This window comes from Phacochoerus africanus, chromosome 2 (assembly GCF_016906955.1).
Source record: "Phacochoerus africanus isolate WHEZ1 chromosome 2, ROS_Pafr_v1, whole genome shotgun sequence".
In the NCBI taxonomy this organism is placed as follows: domain Eukaryota; kingdom Metazoa; phylum Chordata; class Mammalia; order Artiodactyla; family Suidae; genus Phacochoerus; species Phacochoerus africanus.
The window spans coordinates 160,995,590-161,016,707 of NC_062545.1; the positions used below are offsets into that span (position 1 = coordinate 160,995,590).

The following is a 21,118-nucleotide window of genomic DNA, read 5'->3' on the forward strand; positions in this document are numbered from 1 at the left end:
AATAGTAACTAGTGGCAGAGCCAGAAATAAAGCCCAGATCCCATCAATCTTAAAAAGTCCACTCTTTCCTAATACAATTCTCCAAAATTCAAATGTTAAAAAATAATCGTAACAAAATATTTTCCTAAGGATATTTTCATAGAACCTCTTCTCCAAGAAAGCTGGAGGTCAAGTAGGGCCCCTGCTGGGTGGTGTGAAGACCACATGTGTACAGCACTTCAAACTCCATTCTTAAAATAACTTAATAGACAGCAGAGTACTCAAAAACTCTTCTCAGCAGAAAGTGCAAAAGTTGTAGAGAAAAGACGCTCACACACAACTCCTGCTCTAAAGCATCTGGAAAGTTGCCCACAATAGCAATGAGACACATTCACTTCCTGCTTCTTGAGCAACTGCTCTGTTCTTCCCTGGCACATTCTGTCCATCTGCTCTGGCTCATCTAAGGTTTTGTTTGGTTTTTGTTTGTTTTTTAGTAATTTCCAGGACACCCTTAAGTTTTGCAGCCAAATTCTGTCCTTGAAACAAAGCGCAGGATTGGGTACCACAACAGACCTACTTATTTGCAGGCATACCAGGCATTGCGCCTTTAAATAATTTTCCTGCAGATCACTACTAGGACTTGTAGTCTACTAAAAATGCAAAAGGTTAATAAGATCCCAAAGGCAGCAAAATCCTTTGCCTTTTATACAACCCTCTGATTTCTGGCCCTCAAATGTTCCAGAGGTGTCAAACAAAATGCTCTAAATTCCTTATCAGTTATCTGTACAACACAACACTTGACCATTTCATCTATCTTCACAAAACCAATAGCTCTCAAGACAGAAACTTTCAAACTTTTCATTAATGGCAAGAGTACAAAATAGATTTTATGTGACCACTCAGTGCAGATGCAACATATCACATGTATAAATGAAACAGAAGTTTCTTGAAACAATACCTAACCTTACTCTATCTTGCACTGATATTCTCTATCCCATTTATTTTTTTTAAGTGCTGGTAGAAACCCACTAAATTACATACCTCACTAATAAGTTTGAAAAAAGGACCACTATTCTTCATTGTCTGGCAACACCACCAGAGGACTGCATGTGAAAAAAAGGTGCATATAGCTTAAAAGAATTCACACGCTATCATTATGAAAGGTCTGAAAATCTACCTGGCTTGGGCAATAAAGATCATAAGGCTATATAGAGCAAGGGAACAAAGCTTATACAGATATAAATTACTGAACACAAACTCAAAATAAATTAATCTTCAAAAATTAAGTATAATTAAGATTAACATTGATGCAACACTATAAATTAATCCAGAGACCTTATCCTAATTTCATCAATTAGCCCACTGCTGTCCTCTATCTGGTCCAGAATCCAATCTAAGATCCCAAGTTCCATTTCCTCATCATGTCTCATTTGTCTCCTCTAATCAGTCTTATTTGTCTCAAATGACCTTGACGCTTTTGAAAAGTACTAACAATTATTTTGTAGAATGTCTCTCAATTTAGATTTGTTTGATGCTTTGTCATCATTAGAATAATGTGATGCATTTTTTGGCAAAAACACACAGAAGCCCTGTTGTGCCCTTTCAGTGTTGGGCCCTAATTCCAGAAGGTACATGATTCTCAACTTCAACTCCCAGGTATTCTTATTCAGTAGGTTAGGGTAAGCTTCAAAAATCTATAGAATAAAGAATTTTGATGATTGCCCAAGAAAGGGCCAGAAATCTGTACGTTAAATAACTAATCTAGGGGATTCTGAACACACCTTGTAAAACACTATTTTATTCCACTATGGCTATCAAAATATCAGAACTTCACAAGATAGCTCTTCACTTAGGAAAAACAGTGTAGGCAACTCAGCTCTTCAAAATGCCAGAAATATCTATCTTTGCCAAAAGGCACCAGTTGTCATGGTCAGTAATCACGCTCTCCCGAATTTTCTATTCCCTTTTAGCCCCCTTGATATTTACACATGTTCTGAGTCATTATGGCCTGTAATATGACTAATACTCTGGAGATATTTAATAATTACCATGTACTTCATTTGCACATACACTCTCCTCATTCCCACCCCCTCAAAATACCTTGTTCTATTGCGACCAGAGATAAAAAACAGACCCTCGTCGCCACCTACAATAGGAATCTACAATGCTCCTTTAAAGGGTCTGCTGTGGCTTTGATAACTAGGCCGACCTTATCAGGAGCAGCTCTCTCTAGCCATGACATTAGAGAGCAAATGCCAAATGGACAGGGAGTCGGCCTCCACCAAGAAATTTCAGAAAGAACAGAAGGATGGTAGTACCTCATCCATCCACTCTGGTGACCCATGGGGAATATCTACTCTCACTCCTGCCCATCTGTTGATAAAAACTGATTATCTGAAACTCTTTTGGGTGTTTCCATCAAGAAAATCCTCAACTCTAAGCAAAAAGGATAAGATGGGAAATCTAGGCCAATAAGATCCAAATTAGAACATTTTCCGGAAAAAAAAAAAAAAGAAAAAAGAAAAAGAACATTTTCCAGTTTACCTCACAGAACCAAATCCTGCCCTGATCATAAGATACAAAATCACCTTCTCAGCAAATATAGTCCAACATATTTCACATCTGTCTATGGTTCTTGAGCTGCCAGTGAAAAGCAAGTCAAAAGAAATGAAACTCAAAGAAGAATATGGAGAGTAAACACATAAACTGAAATTATTGATTCAAGTCATAACAATTTGAATAAAAGTGGTGTCAGGTTTTCAGAGGAAGATAAAGGTATCATTAAAAGTCATCTTGGGGAGTTCCTGTTGTGGCTCAGTGGTTAACGAATCCGACTAGGAACTATGCGGTTGTGGGTTCAATCCCCAGCCTTGCTCTCAGTGGGTTAAGGATCTGGCGTTGCTGTGAGCTATGGTGTAGGTCGCAGACAGGGCTCAGCTCTGGTGTTGCTGTGGCTCTGGTGTAGGCCAGTAGCTACAGCTCCAATTCAACCCCTAGCCTGGGAACCTCCATATGCAGCGGGAGCGGCCCTAGAAAAGGCAAAAGACAAAAATAAAATAAAATAAAATAAAATAAAATAAAATAAAATAAAATAAAATAAAATAAAATAAAAGCCATCTTGGAGCTCCCACTGTGGTGCAATGGGTTAAGAATCCGACTGCAGTGGCTTAGGTCGCTAAGGAGGCACAGGTTCGATCCCTGGCCCAGCCCAGTAGGTTACAGGATCCAGCTTTGCCACAGCTGTGGCTCAGATTCAATCCCTAGCCTAGGAGCTTCCACAGCCGGTACAACCATTTAAAAAAAAAAAAGGCATCTAATTTACAGCAGAGTACCCCCTCTTCTCTGGTTACCAAATACCTCCCTGCTACCAGGTAAAGCAAATTAAAATACATCATTCTAAATCTGTAATATCTCACAGACAATATCATGTGATTAAAATCATGACATTGTGTTTTAGTAGCAACAAATTTGTTAGCCTTTTGCTGTGTTCAATAACATATGTTTTTCTGACAATTCTCATGAGGCTCCTAAGCACAAGTGCTACAGAACAAACTAAACCATTTTTAACTTATGAAGACTTGTATTCAGGCCCTTTTTTCAGTTATTGAACTAGACACAGAACTGGAAACAATAATTTACTATCACACACAAAAAATGAGCATCTCTGTGTTTTGAAGATTTGTATTATGGAGCAAGCTGAATGGGAGGAAAATTAAAGCAAAGTTTCACTACTGCCTGGAGCTACTCGCCAAACACAAATCATTATACAACAAAGTGTCTATTATACATAGCGTCAGTATTATACAACAAAGTGCTGTTCTTCATACCAGGAGCCTAAATTAAAACTAACCATATCATTTCCCTTCTCCTTTACTCTCTCTCAACCTCACCTTTTACTACCATGTGTTGAGCAGTAACTTTAAACTCCATATTAGATTGTAAGCCTCTTGAGGTTAATAACTGATGTTAGTCATTTTCATCCCCTGCTGCACCCAGCAGAGGGACTTAAACTTACAAGGCTGCTAAGATGTTGGCCATCCTGAACCAGGTAAACTAAAACAAATCACAACTAAAACCACCAGCAAGAAGCTTATGAAGATTTTTTTCCTAAAAAAATCCTTTTTTAAAAAAATATTTTAAGCTTCATGTTTTCTAGGTTGACTTGTTCTCACAATGGTCAGTAGTAGTTTATTCCTTCCCCAAACTAATCAAACCAAATACATACTACCTCTATAGTTTCCTGCATGTACATTATGTTTCCATTTAAATTTTTATTCTAAATTTAGGTAGAGAAAACCTCAATTATTTAGGTTTGGGAATGGGGATTAATAAGAAAAGTATTAATTCTTAAGATGCAGTAAACAGTCTGGTACAGCATAGGGAATAGAGTCAATGTTTTTATCATAACTTTGTATGGTGCGTAATCTATAAAAGTATCAAATCACTATGTTGTGCACTTTAAACTGATATAATCTTGTAAGTCAAATGTATTTTAGTTTTTAATAGTTCTGTTTTTCTTGTTTTCCAACAAGTGAAATAATGCAAGAATGGTGTTCAAAAAAGATCTCATCGACTTTACTCCACCCTCTTTATAACCCTATCTGCCCGAGAGAACCAAACCTCTTAACCTTTCTGACTCAGAGTCATGACAATAAGGTCATTTGCTATACGAGGCTGGAGATGCGGCCATTGCATTGCTTGGAAAGCAAAAGCACTGGAATGCCTTCTTGGAAAAGTTTCTTACTTTTCAGCCTCTTTTGGTCATTTGCTTTTCTCTCATAAAATAAAAGCAAGATGCCTGCTCTCTCTAATTCACTCAACCCCTTATTCCAGAACTTCCCTGTGCCAGAAAAGCATTAAGCATGGCCTGCCCTCCTCCCAAGACTACAGAGGGCTGCCTAATTCCCCAAAACAACCCCTATTTTCCAAAATGCAGTTGGTTCTGGATAGGCCCGTCTATTCAGACTAGGGTATTTCTGCCTAAATGCCTTTTGCTCTTACTGTATTCTTCTCTCCGTGAGAGCAATGTTCTCTTTCAGTAGCTCAATTTAGGTCCCAAATTTTCCATACTGTGTTACTAGAAGTATTCCAGTTCATATCATTATCTGTTTTCCAACATACAGATTCCATTTGGGAACACCACAGGAAAACCTGCACAGGGTAACAAAGTCAACAGTCCACACAGCAGTTCTCAACCCTGGGTGCAAGCAGAATCACCTGTGAAACAATCTAAATTATAGTTGCCCCACGCAACTCATCTGAACACGTCAACTTGAATACACAGTCTCCTTGACCACCCCATAAACACCCTCAGGCACATGCTGTCAGATCTGCCTGGCACCAGGGAGACTCAATGACTGCATACTGACTGCCTCTGGAAAATGAAAACATACAAGTGTCCCTTTAAAATCAAATCCTCAGAAATCAATAAAGAATGGTTATCTAATGGTGAGTTCCAGCATTATTTACCTACTCTACTAGGCATGACCTTACAAGACTTCATCAGATTTAGAAATGGTTTTACCTCAACTCACAGAAGCCTAAAACTTGAGTCCATCTACCTATTGGCTTCTACAGATTCAATGTAGGCCCTCCAGGAGAACAAATGGATTCCCATTATAAAACTGTACCCAAATTTTGCCTGGTTAGCCTTATGAAAGAAAACCCAAGGCCACAGATGATGTAGAATTCTCCACAGGGGAGGAAACCAAGCCTATACAGTGTTCATAATAATAATGAACACATCCAGAACCACCCATAAGGTATACACTGTCCTTTGATATGAATGCAAAAGCAAGAACAATTCTTTAAGTGATCTTTTTGGCTTTTTTTTTTTTTGTCTTTTTAGGGCCACACCCTCAGCATATGGCTAGGGGTCAAACTGGAGCCGCAGCTGCCGGCCTACATCACAGCCACAGTAATGCAGGATCCAAGCCCAGTCTGCAACCTACACTACAGCTCACGGCAATGCCAGATCCTTATTAACCCACTGAGCGAGGCCAGGGATCGAACATGCATCCTCATGGATACTAGTCAGATTCGTTTCCACTGTGCCACAATAGGAACTCCCCTTTAAATGATCTTGAAACTTTTTGTTTTTTTCTGTCAGAGGAATGAGAAAGCACCAATCAAACAATGTAACAAGCCCATTTGCTCACAATTCCATTATTTCTCAATAATTATTCCAGTAGGAATTCACTGTAACTTACATTAAGTGCACGGTATAATTTTTTTTTTTTTTTTTTAATGAGGAAAACAGAAGAAAAGGAAAGGAAGACTGGGTGATAGTTATGGGATATATGCACATGTAAAAGTGCACTGAGCAGTATGTTTAAGAGTTGTATGCTTTTTTGACTATACCTTATACCTTGATTGAAATATTTTTTTAAACAAGGAAAAAGAGACAAAGAGAAAAATGCCAAATCCCAGATCAAGGGTAGTTTTTCACATTCCTTAAAAATTTCTACCTTTCATTAAACAAATATTTATTGAATATTTTGCTGTATTTCAGCTGTCATAAAGATGCTGAGGATAAAGCTGTAATTAAGACACAGTCATTGGACTCATCGAACTTATATGTGTGAGCTTAGACAGGATGCAAGAAATGATGAACAATACAGTGTGTGGTGAGTATGATGACAGGAGGAATAAGCACCAGGAGCCTGGAGACACATTGCTGTTTACGTAATTCAGTTTAGGAGAGTTCCTAAAACACTATTTCACCCAGGAAAAATTGCACATGCTGAAATACACCTCAAATTTATTTTTTAAGGCAAAAAGATCCATCATGCTTTCTTTCTCATAGAGAAGCACAAAATTAAACTTAACTCTCTTGTTTTTACCATGAGGTATAGTAAAAGTTAGATCCCTCTTACTGGCTCTAAAGTTATGGACACTCACTAACACTCACTAAAATAAACATTTGCAGAGATCAACACGGTTCAGGCCACCAGGCTACAGAGCATTTTAGTACAATGCACAAGGGTTCTGAAGCAAACAAGATGTTCCAGAATAATTTAACTGTCAGTTACTTAAAACTTTCTTTAAAGAAAGTTCTACATGTGGCAACTCTTCCCAGAAAGGAGATTTCACTTAATGTTTAAACTAACCTCCCCTTCAGAGCAAAACAATTTCTTAAAATACTTAGTGAACCAGTTATTTAGAAAAATTCTGTTTGTTCAAAAAGAAAATAGTTTAAATGCAGGGGTGAAACCTTGGTAAAGGTAAGAAAAACTGGTCAAAATAACCCACAAAAACCAAAGCAGAACTCTAGGAAAATCTTTCTCTGTTGGCCAAAGTCATAAATATATGAAAGCAAGAATGGAGAACACTAAGATAATTAAACTAAGCCTGGAGCAGCCTGCACAAGTTTTGACCAAACAGCATATTGTTCATCCTTGTTTTATATGGACACCCACCCCCAAAAGCACATGCTTACGAACAACTCAACCAACTTAAGGAATCAACATGAAGGCAGAGGAGCAATCAAGAAAGACTCCAGGACATTCCGGCCTCTATCCCCTACAAAATGGTGAGAAGTGGCTGACAATACCATTTCCTCATAGACAGAGAGATAATCACAGAGTCCATACAAATGGTCTCCTATCACATAAGACGAGAATGCTAAGGAGGGGCCGTTTTACAAATCGATGACCAACCAAAACACAAATGCGGCTTTACCTGTCGGCCTTCATCAGAAGGTTGGGTGGCAGCTCCAGGAGCTGGTTGTGTTGTACATCCAAGACCTCCACTGAGGTTCTTTCCAGCCTTTCAGGAAGCCTCGTCAGCTGGTTGTGTCCTGCCAGTAGTTTCCGGAGACTACTATTACAAAATAAGCTGTGCAAACAGGGACAGAGACAGAAGGAAACTTACTTAGAGCCCATTTGGGATGAGGTTTTAAGAATAAATAGGAGCAGGAAAAGACTTAAAGTCATCTCAACAAGAAACTTAAATTCATTCAGAGCAACTGCAAATAAATTTAACATAAGCTCAAAGTTGGAGCTGTTCATATTGCAATGCTTTCTTTCCTTAAAAAAAAAAAAAAAAAAAGAGGGTGGGAAAGACTATGAAAAGGAATACTTAACAAAGCAGTTTTACTTAGTAAAAAAGATAAATGAGTTTCATAGAAGATACTGAAGGGAGCAGCCTGGTCTCATTAAGATTCACAAGGCAGAGACTCCAGGCTTCTCGAGGCAGGGCTTTTACATCCCACATTGCCCTGGAACGCAGGGCATTTTACCCACAGTAGGTTCTGAACAAATGCAGTTGAGCAATCTTTTCCTACAGGATCAACATTCAATAAGGATTCTTCTGTTCAATTAAACTCTTACAAATGCCAACTGAGAAAATGTTAGATTTTCCTCAGTTGCATTTCACAATAATTATTTCTCTCTTTCCTCACTTCCTGAAGTCTGTATATTTGTTTTCTCTTGTTTAATCCTTGACTTAAGTAGAGACTCCCTCCCAAAGAGAAGAGAATGCACTTTATGCAGTATTTTCTTTTGAGCTTTAAAAGAGCTGCTGGGAAGCGCCGACTGTGTTTCTTCTACGGGCTATCAAAACTGCAATAAATGATTAATATGCGTTAATCTAATGTAAATCTGCTTTATGATCACTTGAGGCCTCAACAGTGGTGAGGAAAAGCAGGTCCTGGGTTAAAAACAGAAATCTGGGGAGTGTGGGAAAGTGAAATTATAATTTGCATCTGGATCACTCTGGAATGTGAATTTATTTACACTGCGTCAATGAGGAGGCTTTCTCACTAACTCCTGTTTTGCATCGTTCTGACTTTACTTACTGATGTCCGAAATTGTTAAAAATCACTCTACATTACAGCCTTAACTTTACTCACTTTAAGTATCAAAACTAGATCCTTTGCTCACAAAGACCCTAGCAACTTATGTCGATGCTGTGACACCATGGACCACCATTAAAGATACCTGACATGCCTGACTTGCAGATTTAGATATCAGTGTGAAAAGACAGATTGTTCAGGATTGTCATTCAGTCACAATTATCACAGGGGACAGTCTCTGTAAGCTCACTTCAACCCAATAATTTGGGACTTGGTCCACCAATTTTACTGTCTTGCTGGGCCTGGGGTACAATTTAGAAATCCCAGAGAGTAGAACTGGATTATTTATTACATACACACACACTTTACCCTTAAATAAATGTATAACTGAAAGACAGGTAACAAAATCTACACCTTCATTTTTCCATATAGGAAAGCAGATTTGATAACTATAGGTTGAGTATTAAATGCTATGACTGGATTTCGTCAATTCTTCTGGATACTAAGCATTAAAACAATTACAAGTAGCTTCTTTTTCCTTTCAATACATTTCCACTTCTAAATGTTACTTTTTGTTTTGTCAAACACTTCACACATATCACTCAGACAAAGCTTGAATGTTAAATCAACTTCTAATGAACCACTGTCTTGGATATTAAATCAATGATAGGGCTGCAACTAAACAACACTATAAATAAGAAAACAATAGTATTGTTTTTGTCTCATGTGTAAAAAACACACACAAAAACAAACACTTTAAAATCTGATAATAAAGCATTTGGATTTGCTTTGAATAAGTATTTGTTTAGATCCCCCAAAGCCTGTACTAATGCAGAGCAAATCAAAGATTGATTAACTCTGGGGAAAACTGGATAAAATATCAGTTGTATTTATTGGTTGATTTATTTATACAATATCTTTGTTGTAGCCTACAGTGACACAGAGGCCTTAGGAGCTGACATGCTCATGTCTGTTAAATTGAGGAGGTCAGAGTGAGGAAGAGACAAACAGAAAGATTACAGTAAAAGGTTCTTTTCAACAAATTTTCTCCCCCTTAGTGGTCGCCTGTTTTCATTTTTGCTGTTTGTCTTCTAAAAGGGTCTCTCTCTCTCTCTCTCTTTCCCCCTCCATCCCTCTCCTTCTCTCTCTCTCTCACACACACACACAAAATGCTGTCCACAGGGCACACTGCCAAAGTCTTTTTGATAATGGTAATGGGCCGTACTGGGTCACCTAAATGCTCACTCGACATAAAACTCTAAAGCAAGAAGCATTTTCAAATGGATTGAATTTACAGGTATAACATATGGCTGTGGAACAAAATAAAATTAATTGAGTTTTCCAGGGATTGAAAATGTAACTCGGATTTCTCTATGAAAGCTGTAGTCTAACACAGTGTTATCCAACAGAAATATCATGCAAACCACATAAGTAATTTAAAAAATTTTAGTAACTACATTTAAAAACTGAAAAGAAATAGGTGAATTAATTTTTTCTTTTTCTTTTGAGGGCTGCACCTGTGGTATGTGGAAGTTCCCAGGCTAGGGGTCTAATCAGAGCTGCAGCTGCTGGCCACAGACACAACAATGCCAGATCCAAGCCTCATCTGTGACCTACACCACAGTTCACGGCAACACTGGATCCCTAATCAACAGAGCAGGGCCAGTGATTGAACCTGCATCCTCATGGATACCAGTTGGGTTTGTTACCACTGAACCATGACGGGAACTCCCTGAATTCTTATAGTACTTTTTATTTGACCCAATATATTCAAAATATTATTTTAATATGTAATTAATATCCAAAATTATTGAGATATTTTGCATCCAGTGTAGATTTTATACTTTAGCACTTCTCAATTAGGAATAGTCACACTTTTTAAGTATTCAATAGCTCCTTGACTAATGGCTAGTGTCCATCATACAGCAGAGCTGAAATCTGACCCATTTACTAGGCTTACCAAGCATGTGTATTTCATGATCCCTGACCGTTACTAGAGAACAGAGGAACATGATCATAAACCTTTAAGGATCACGCACCTGAAGTAAATGTTTACTCCAAAACAGTCATATATTTCTACAATTTGTTCATCGACATTTTTGATTATATACAGTTAAAAACGAATGACTTTCTCTGTTCGGTGATTAACGAAGAATAGTGGAAATATCCAGGTCTGGGTTGAGGCAGCTGCTAGGCACAAGTGATTATTTAAATGTAAATTAATTAACGTTAAATAAAATTTAAAACTGAGTTCCTCAGTCACACTGTCCACATTTCATGTGCTCAACAGTCGAATGTGGCTGGTGGAGAGCACAGCAGACAGCACCGACACAGACCGTTTCAATCACCACAGAAAGTTCAACAGGACAGCAGTGGGATAGTCTATTCCTTTGGCTATTAACTGCATGGCTAGTCACTCACAGTCCAAAAACATTTATGCCACAATCAGGAAACTTGAAGATACTTCTCTGTATCTATTGACACTAGACATCCTCATGTGGCTGTTTCATAAATCTTGACATTAAGGTGAAAATTATGAAATAAAAATAACAACATATTAAGAGAGAGAAAAGAAGCAAAGAGAAGTTCTTTAACCTTCTACTTCACAAATTTCATGCCAAGAAAACCAGAATCTAGTTTGCTTTTTCCGGCTTAATAATCTAATAATCTTTCTTTTTTTTTTCTTTTCAAAGTTATGTTGGAGAAAACCAAAAATTTTTTGTGGGTAAGGTAGACATGTTAAGACAAGGGACAGAATTGAAGATTCTGAAAGAATTAAGATTACAGAGGTGAACCAATCAATCACATTGTTTGCCAAATCTCCGAACATTTCTTTTGGCTTATTTGAAAATTTCCACCAAACATCAACTCCCGCATAGCTCTGCAAGATCTGGCTGAGAGTCAAAGCCTAATTCCACTCATTACTGCATGACGGAGTGTGTGACTTGAAGACACCACAAGAGGGAAAAGATACTAAGGTTTTAAAATAAATTCTTTCAGGGTTCACAATAACAAGTTAAACACCAAATCAGCCATTTTTTCAACTGTTCATCTAATTTGAGATTCTCTAACTGAATTTGTAATACTCACCTCGCAGGAAGCTCACATATTTGATTATGGCCAATATCCAAAACTTCTAGCTTTCGGCTTTCACATACCCATTCAGGCACATTTTCTAAGCGGTTCCTAGGTGTAAGAATATAAATTTTTTTTCTTTGATTGGAATTTGGCCTAAAATATGGTTCAAAAGTCAAAATAATGTCATAGAATAAAGCTTCAAATGATTATAGTGAATATAAATCAGAAGGATATGTGAAGCAAGAGGAATATGATAAGGAGTAAGAAATAAAGAAAAAGCAGGAAATGACACGGTCACATCATTTGCATTAGATCTAAAGTCTAAAAAAAAGGGCTAGTACCCAGAAATACTATGCTGAATGTCTATAAACCCATGTAAGTTTAGGGAAAAGATGTCTTCTCAGAAAACAAGCAAATACACATATACATATATACATATATACACTTCCAGTCAAATAGTCAAATGATATAAAATAGTTTTATTTTCCAATTTGCATTTTACCCTTAACATGAAAAAATTTTCCCAACTCCAGAAGGTATCCTGAGAGCAGAGCATGGACAAATGGAAAAAAAAAGCAGCAGTGAAAAGATATACTGACCTATTCAATTACTTGAAAATATTTACTCAGGCATTAGATAGTAATTATAATTCCCAGAAACAAACTAAACTAATGGCAACTTTAATTATTAAGTGAATTAACTACTTCTTAGGTAAATCTACTACATTTGAATGTCTCCTTAGTCACAGATGATTAGATTTTTACCTTCTTTTTAAAATATGTGAAATGACCAGGCACAAAAAAGTCTAAAATGATATGTATGCTATGCCTACAATTCTTTAAAAACAGATAAACAAGTCTGTGAAATGCATGATAAGTGGAACAAGGATTATATTACAGTAAAAGTTTTTGCTATTGTATCAACTTTTCAATTAAAATATAGAAAAGGCATTATTTTCTCTTCAGTGATTATATAAGTATACACGGTTCTGGCTTTGAAGCTCTGCAGATTAATGCAATTACTTTATTTTAGAGTAAATAACCCTGAAACATCTCAACAAGATAGGAGCATGAAAGTTACCCCTCAGTATAAGCCTCAATATATAGCAATAACACTTCTCTAAGCGATTAAATAACCTGGAACTTTGAACCTGAGGAGCTCCAAGAACCTAGTAAACACTATAAGGAGTGACAGCTTAGTTCCTTTGGGTAATAAAAATACTCACACATGAGGAGAGGAAATAAATACCCAGGACTATGCGAGGGGAAGCTGAGGTTTTTCTTTCTTTCTTTTTTTTTATATAATTTTTTTAATTTTCCCACTGTACAGCAAGGGGGTCAGGTTATCCTTACATGTATACATTACAATTACATTTTTTCCCCCACCCGTTCTTCTGTTGCAACATGAGTTTTTCTAAGAGAAAGTCCTACAGTTTGGAAGGTGGATGAGGCAGAACATGTCATAGTGAAGATTTTTGGACATGAGAGTTACAAAAAAAGATAAATAGCATTTAAGTGCAGAATTCAGGAACAAGCACAACATGAGTTTCCAATTCAGTCTCATTTAGGGGCTTCAATGGAAACCATTTAACAATTACATCCTAGAAATACAAGAAAAATAGATTCGATCTATGGCTAATTCTTGGAATAAATCTGTCCAAGATATTTGTATGCACCCATGTATGCAAACCTTACTCCTGTAACTCGTATTTAAGTGCTGAAGATAACAATATTCAAGGCTTACAGAAGAAAAAAAAAAAAAAAAGAACTTAGGTAGTATTTGACTTGAAGTTCGTTAAACAAAACCATCTAATATGAATTTAGTAGGAAATGTATGTAGCACTACTCAGATAAATTCCTAATAAAATTTTAATTGTAATAATTCTTACTTCACATACTTAACATAATTATAATTGAGAATATTACTAAAATATCTAGTTTTGTGCACTTTTATGACTAAAGGCAAACTTTGCACCTGACAAATTATGAAGCAATTGTATTAGATTTTACTGAATTGAGTTAACAATTGTTATGCTGAAAGAGTCACATATTCCCATGTATGAGGTTGTTCAGAAAAGTCTGGGTTATTACCTCTGGAATTATATTAAAAGTAAGTTTCAATTTACTGTATTGAGATTAATGTCAAATTTGTGCAAATACATGCTTTGGGCCTTCAGGAAAAAGTCTACTATAATATTTGTGGGTGTACCAGAGTAAATATGACACACAGCAATAATGAATCTGTATAAAAGGTGAGATGGTCAGGCTACTGGCACAAGAGCTGAGAACAGTGGGAGGGCTGTAAGGAAGTCCTACTTTTGGCGGTCTTAGCCACCACTTCTTAAGGGTTCTTGACAAGGAGGAATATGTGCAAAAAGGGGCAAAAATCAAAGAAATATAGCACAATATATTTTTCTAATGAAAGTAACATCATTTCATGGAAAGATACGAAGATATAGTTAATATAATGAAAGAAATACTGGACCTTCCAGCTAAATGACCCTCAACTGACTACTCTTTCCAAGCACAAGCCTGGCATTCAAATTGGTGTGTCCACATCAACTCCTTGATTCTTCCGGTGTAAAACTAGAGTATACAAATGTAGTATATATTTTAACTGACAGATATTTACATACATTTTCAGAGGATAAGTAAACACTATTGAGTTTAATTTATATATTTCAAGATACATAAAAAGTCCTTATGCCTGAGTACAGACAGAAGCATCTAAATAATTTTCAAGCAGACCTTTGAGTGCCCTAGAATTTGGCTTCTTACCTTGAAACATCCATATAGGATAGATAATTCGGAACTGGGTAAACATCGAGTTGGACAAGCTCTAGGAGGCAGAAAAAAAATTACCATTCAAGTGACAGAGACTCTTTTTATACGTAGAATATCATTACTGTGGTTTATTGTCCATTGTTTGTTTAGGTTAGGAAGTACAATACATCCATTTGTTCAACATTGAAACTACAGGAAAAGTACAGAGAACTTCTAATTTAATCACAAGACCTTATTCAGAGACTGAATAAATCACTCATTCTACTTTCCTACCTCCTTCCCATCCACTTACTGTGGCACTCCTCTTGTTATGTATGCTAAGTTTGATCTGGAAGATTAACTATATGAATACTGTGGCCTTTTTTTTTTTTTTTCCCCCAAACGTTCAGAGTTCCTTCCATAAAACCAAATGTATCCTGGCTTTTACCTTTTTCACTCTTGGCACAGCACTCCTGAGGGTCACAAATCTGAAAGTCCTTCCTCAAAATGCATGAAACGTGATACCACTGCCCACCTAGGGCTTTATTTCTCAGAGATAGTAGTTTGAAGATGTCTTTCTGCTTCTCTAAATACTTAGCAAGTGTTTCACAGGTCCAGTTTCTATCTGGTTGCCTACTCTGGCCCCAGCTAACTGTGAGGGTTCAGGAAGTCTACTTTTGGTGCCAGATCGCTTCTCTTTTCCAGTTTCCTTACTTCCATGGTTTCAGGTACTACCCCTGAGCAGAGTCTTAAATCAACATCTGTAGTCCTGACTGCAAATTCCTACGAGTGCACATGGAAAGCACTTCATTAACCTGGGTTAGTGGAAGAGGGGATTAGTCCACTCGTCTCCCATGAATGCACTCTGCACGCTTTTCATGTTAACAGTCTTAAACCATCATTTCCATCACATGCTTCCTCCACATAAGAATCTCCACTGGTGGAGTTCCCGTCGTGGAGCAGTGGTTAACGAATCTGACTAGGAACCACGAGGTTGCGGGTTTGGTCCCTGCCCTTGCTCGGTGGGTTAACGATCCAGTGGGTTAACGATCCGGTGTTGCCGTGAGCTTTGGTGTAGGCTGCAGATGCGGCTCGGATCCCTTGTTGCTGTGGCTCTGGGGTAGGCCAGGGGCTACAGCTCCAATTCGTCCCCTAGTCTGGGAACCTCCATATGCTGCGGGAGCGGCTCAAAGAAATAGCAAAAAGGCCAAAAAAAAAAAAAAGAATCTCCACTGGTTCTCTATAACTGACTGGACTAGCTTCAGAGCTTTATCATCTGACTCCAAGCCATACTTCTTGGAAGTACTTCTTACCACTTTCCAGTAGGCACCTATGAGTTCAGAATTCCTCATCTTCTACCATCTGCCCACCAAACCACATTCAGATATGTTCCTCTTCAACACCCACTTCATGCCTCCTGGCTATCCTATAACCCTCTGTGACCTGGAGCTATCTGCGGTTTGGTTTGCTTCTCCAGCGAGAAGACGGTAAACTCATTAAAAAAAAAAACAAAAAACAAAAAACAAATCTATCCTTTAGAATTCTTGCACTATATATAAAACGAAGGCTTGATAAACATTTGCTCAGCTTGTGGTAGTAAATACCTGTTTCCATTCAGTTGTCTGATGGGAGGGAACTGAAGTCTTAAATAAAATAATTATTTACTTATTTTATTTTACTTGATAGTAGTTCTTTTTTTTTTTTTTTTTTTTTTTTTTACTCTTCCCTTTTTAGAACTGCCATGATTTTCAAATTCTAAGAAGGAGATTTTTTTAAAAGGGCCAAGCCTGCGGCATATGGAAGTTCCCAGGCTAGGGGTTGAATCGGAGCTACAGCTGCTGGCCTATGCCACAGCCACCACCACACAGGATCTAAGCTGTGTCTGCGACCTACACCACAGCTCAAGGCAATGCTGGATCTTTAACCCACTTAATTAGGCCAGGGATTGAACCCATATCCTCAAGGATACTAGTTAGGTTCTTAACCCACTGAGCCACAACGGGAACTTCAGGAAGATCTAAGACTTGCTCTGTGATGTCTCTGTGGGTATATAATTTAGGTTTCTTTTAAGGTGAGTTCAGCTGCTGCTGGAGTGTGAAATCTGAGACCTGAATGAAGTCCCTAACAGACCTCCCTTTCACTTTCACTCTCCAGATTTACTATCTTAACAAGGTGGCCCAAGAGTTCACCTCCGCCCCGCTCTGTCCTCGAAGCAGAAGAGCAAAATCACAGGTGGGAATAACCTAACTAAATATCACAATACGAGAAAAACAAGATAGGAACTATAAAATCATCTTTTTGATTTCTTTAAATACCAAACCAACATTCTTCTGTGATGATTTTTATGTAGCAAAATTTGACACTTATTTTACTAAATGAGGAAAGCAAAATTAAAGTGAGGCAGAGATGATGGCACTGAGTAAATTCTTGGAATCAAAAGAGAAACTTTGTTGTGATCTGTGTTACATACCATTAGAAGAGGCATAGAGTGCTTTTAGGAAATAGCCACAGATGTTTAATGTCACCAGTTGATTCCTTTCACAGTGTAAAACTTCAATATTGTTGAAAACCATAGCATCCAGATCACCAAGCTTATTGTCACGCAAATCAAGCTGAGTGACATGAGGGAGAAAGTCCACTTCATCTGCTATTAGCTTCCTAATTAGGTTCAGTCTTGAGAGGAAAAGGACACAAATAGAAACTATAATTCACTGCAAAGCTATAAATAAATAACCACACCCTAATATGGTGACTAACGAGAAGGACTCAAGTCTCATTATAATCACAGTCCTCCATGACTTCTTTAATCTCTGTATCTGGCTTCTTTAACTGGCCAGATTCTCTAGCTATTTCTAGCTACAAATCCATGAGATCTTAACCTTGACAATATATTCTGAAACACAATTTAGACTATTAAGGCTAGAAGAGAAACATGCATACTGATTTTACTTTAGTTCATTTCAAGAGTAAAAAGAAAAAAATCATTTATTTTCAAAGAATGTGGTTGAAAGAACACAAGACACAAAAGTCAGAATAAACCACTAAGCACACTACAAGCACACTGAATATTTGAGGAAGGAAGAGAGGGTAAGTTAGCAGGTCAATACGCAGTGGTAAAGGACAGAAAAACTTTGGAAAAAAACTGAACGGGAGCCACATATGCACCAGATACGTGTGCAAATATATCTGAATTTTCAGCTGGTTCCAGACCAAGGATTAATTCCCAAACTATCTCCATCTATTAATACTAGTTGAAAGAGCAAAGTGCAGAAACCACTGAAATTTTGCATGTAGGATTCACTAAGAAATTCTAAAACAAAGGACAACAATGGGGATCAACAAGTTCAGAGTAGAGCAGGGCACAGGGAAACACTGACAGTCTCCGTCATAAGAACTAGTTAGCAAAAAGACTGAAGTTGCCACGAATGAGCTGCCAAGACAGTAAGTAGTAATGGGGACTAGGAATCAATATAATGAAAACACCTCTAGCTTCAAAATGGAGAAAGAGATGAAAATCTCAACTCCATGTTTGCTATGCTATGTCCAAATCCTTTACAAAGAAACAAGAAGCTTCTACTTCTCATTACAAAGCCAACAGAGTGCTGAGATCATGCATTTGGTTAGAAGAGTATTACTACGAAGGCTAGAGCTTAGAAAAAGCCAAGTGTTCTCTGCAGTGATGTTCTGTCCTTCGAAAAAATAAAATAAAATGACATAACTAAGTTTTTAATAGCAGTATCTTAAAGTCACTGAAATACAAGGATGAGTGACAAGATGGCAACAAGCCAGGATTTGTCAACCTGTAAGAACAGCATATGGCCTCTTCAAATGTCCCCAAGGAGAATTTTTTTTTCCTCCTTCTCTTTTCTATTCTAGGTTGTAAGATTAAAAGACTGGCCTCAACCCAGCAATTTGCCTATTTCCAAATGCTCACTAGATTACTAGAATATGTACACAGAACAAAAACAAAAACAAATCTCATTTTGGATATAAGAAGCTACAGGAATTGAAAAAATGTTCCATATTCTCCCTAATCTACACTTTAAATTACCTTCATGTGGCACTATCACTTTCCCAATTGTATTAACACTAACATAATTAAAGGGCTGGTTTAATGAGGAAATGGAAGAAAATCTATAATGAAAGGGAAGTTATTCCCATTTTTCACTTTAAATTGCCAGGTCTTAGCAGGATGCAAAAACCAAAAGTTTTCAGGCTCACATAATAATACAACTATTTAGGATGAACTTTAAAAGAGGAAAAAGGTAGTGAAAATTTCCTTCCAATAACCTCCTCTAACACAGGCACTTTGTTTATTTCATAAACACTCCCAAGCACTAATGTGCAAACAGACAGTGTGAAAATGGTCTAGCTCCACTCTGCCACTCAACACTGCATATATGACCTTAAGCAAGTCACTCAAGTCTCCATTAAGTCTAATTCTAACCTGCAAAACGGGGATGACACCTTCTGTGTCCTACGAGGCAGCTGAGAATATGAAATGATGTAGGTGTTGGTGATTTGCAAACGAGAAAAGGCCGCGGTGGTGATGATGACGACGATGACCTATGGCTTTGTGTCAATGAGACATGAATAAAAAAGGTGTCTGTCAACAGATTTAGTAGTTTAGTAAGGAAAATCATATATGCTCTAAAATAGGAAGTATAAAGATACAAGTATGTGATACATGTCATAAATGATGTATAAAATACAGAGGATGGTCAAAAAAGATGCTATAAAAGAAGCAGCATCTCATGTGAATCCTAAGGGCAGGCAGAAGTCAACAGATGTAACTGGGAGAAGAAAGCAGCCCATGAGGAAGAGCAGAATGGCATCTGGACTGGAGAGAGGAGCCACAGGGTGAGTTTCAGGCATGAGCATAGGAGTCCCGCAGAAGCACAGGGTACATGAGAGGGGTGAGAGTATGACTACAAAGGTGGATTAGTCAATTAATATTCACCAAGTACTGTGCCTACAAAGCACTAGCACTGGGGACTCCAGGATAAATGAGAGCAGTGCTTCTCAAGCAGTGCTTCTCAATCTAGGATGAAGGACCTATTTTCTAAACTTCTAATCCATCACAGACTGAGGTGCAGTCATATGCACACACCAGGACACAGCTCCCCACACAAATGGCTCATCATGGCCAGTTTGCCACCTCCCACACCTGTCTATTTCGTGTACAATAAGGTGAGTCTGCTTAAAGGAGTCTACTTGGATAGTGTGGCAAAGTCAAGTCATTATATGTTTCTAGGATATTCAACTTCTATACATATCTTGTTGTAGAAAAGGTGCAAGCAGTTGGCTTGCTAGCATAGGTTGAGGGACCACACTCTGAGCAGTTCTGAGCTAGAGCCTGATCCTCAAGAGACTCACAGGCTGGTGTGCTGAAACCAGATACGAAAGCTTGAATGTCTTGAACTGGAGACCTGAAGGCTCTAAGCAAGACTGTGCTTGCCATTACAGGCTGTACAATGGAAGCAGACAGCTCAGCTAGGAGACAATAGCAGCAATGAGAAGAAAAACGAAGGGACAAAAAAGTAAAACTAGCGTGAAAGAAGAACTGATGAATCTGGTGGCAGACTAGATATGGGGTCAAAAAGTTTGTGGCTGGATAACCAATGAAGTAGTGTTGATATCAGCAAACATAGGAATCCAGGGGAAAGAACTGGTTGAATAAAGAGGAAATTAAACTCTGCTCCACGTGCAATCTGGATGAGTGTGTCAAGAAGAGAAAGTACGGTAAAATTATCCTGCTGGCAGCTGAAGTGGAATTAATTACAAGAAGATAAATAAGGATTAGAGAAAGATTGAGTAATATTTAACATGGAGATAAAAGGTAAATGATAAAGTCCTGTGAGTACAAACAACAACCATCAAGGCAGAAAACAAAGAGAAGTGACCAAGGAGAGAGAAAGACGTGGGTCACATCCACACTTTGCACACAGAAGAGGAAGAGGAATTATTATTATTAACCTGATGTAATATTTCCATCTGAAGGATTAAAAAGTCAATCAATAAAATCAGCCCTCTGCTTATAGAAACCAGGTGAAATTCCCCTTAAATCATTTCACTAGCTTCAATTTAAAATATTAGGCAGAATTATAAGCAAATCTGACCAGATTTCTATCCCCTCAGTTCAGTGGTCTAGAGGGAGGCTTGACATTCAACATCTACAGTGTACAAAAGCCTATTCTGGTATTTAAATATCCTGTAACTGATCTCATCTAAAAGGATCCAATTAGAACTAGAAATGTCAAGAATTTACAAAGCTCTTAATAAGAACAGTTATTCCCAAACCTATTAGATTGATCTTGTTTGCAATCTAATTCATATCAAGAAAAATGATGCCTTCTTATATGAAGCAAGTAATTCATAGGTCCTCTCCTGCTTGTTACCTGAGGTCAATACAACCATCATTGTACCTCTGAGAGGCTGAATTTTAAAAGGGCTCAAATTCTTGAATATGAAGGTTTTTCTAAACCCAGGTGACTCAAAGGCAAAT

General features: G+C 37.7%; 1 protein-coding gene across 1 annotated transcript in view; it reads right to left on the reverse strand.

Moving 5' to 3' along the window:
• Positions 1 to 21,118, reverse strand: part of PHLPP1 (PH domain and leucine rich repeat protein phosphatase 1) — a 217,573-nt gene that overhangs the window by 42,283 nt on the left and 154,172 nt on the right. The window contains exons 7-10 of the mRNA XM_047767008.1: positions 17,084 to 17,286; positions 14,629 to 14,689; positions 11,864 to 11,959; positions 7,660 to 7,815 (exon numbers count right to left, since the gene is read on the reverse strand). Of these exons, the coding sequence (XP_047622964.1) occupies positions 7,660 to 7,815; positions 11,864 to 11,959; positions 14,629 to 14,689; positions 17,084 to 17,286 (516 nt within the window). The remainder of the gene's footprint in view (positions 1 to 7,659; positions 7,816 to 11,863; positions 11,960 to 14,628; positions 14,690 to 17,083; positions 17,287 to 21,118) is intronic.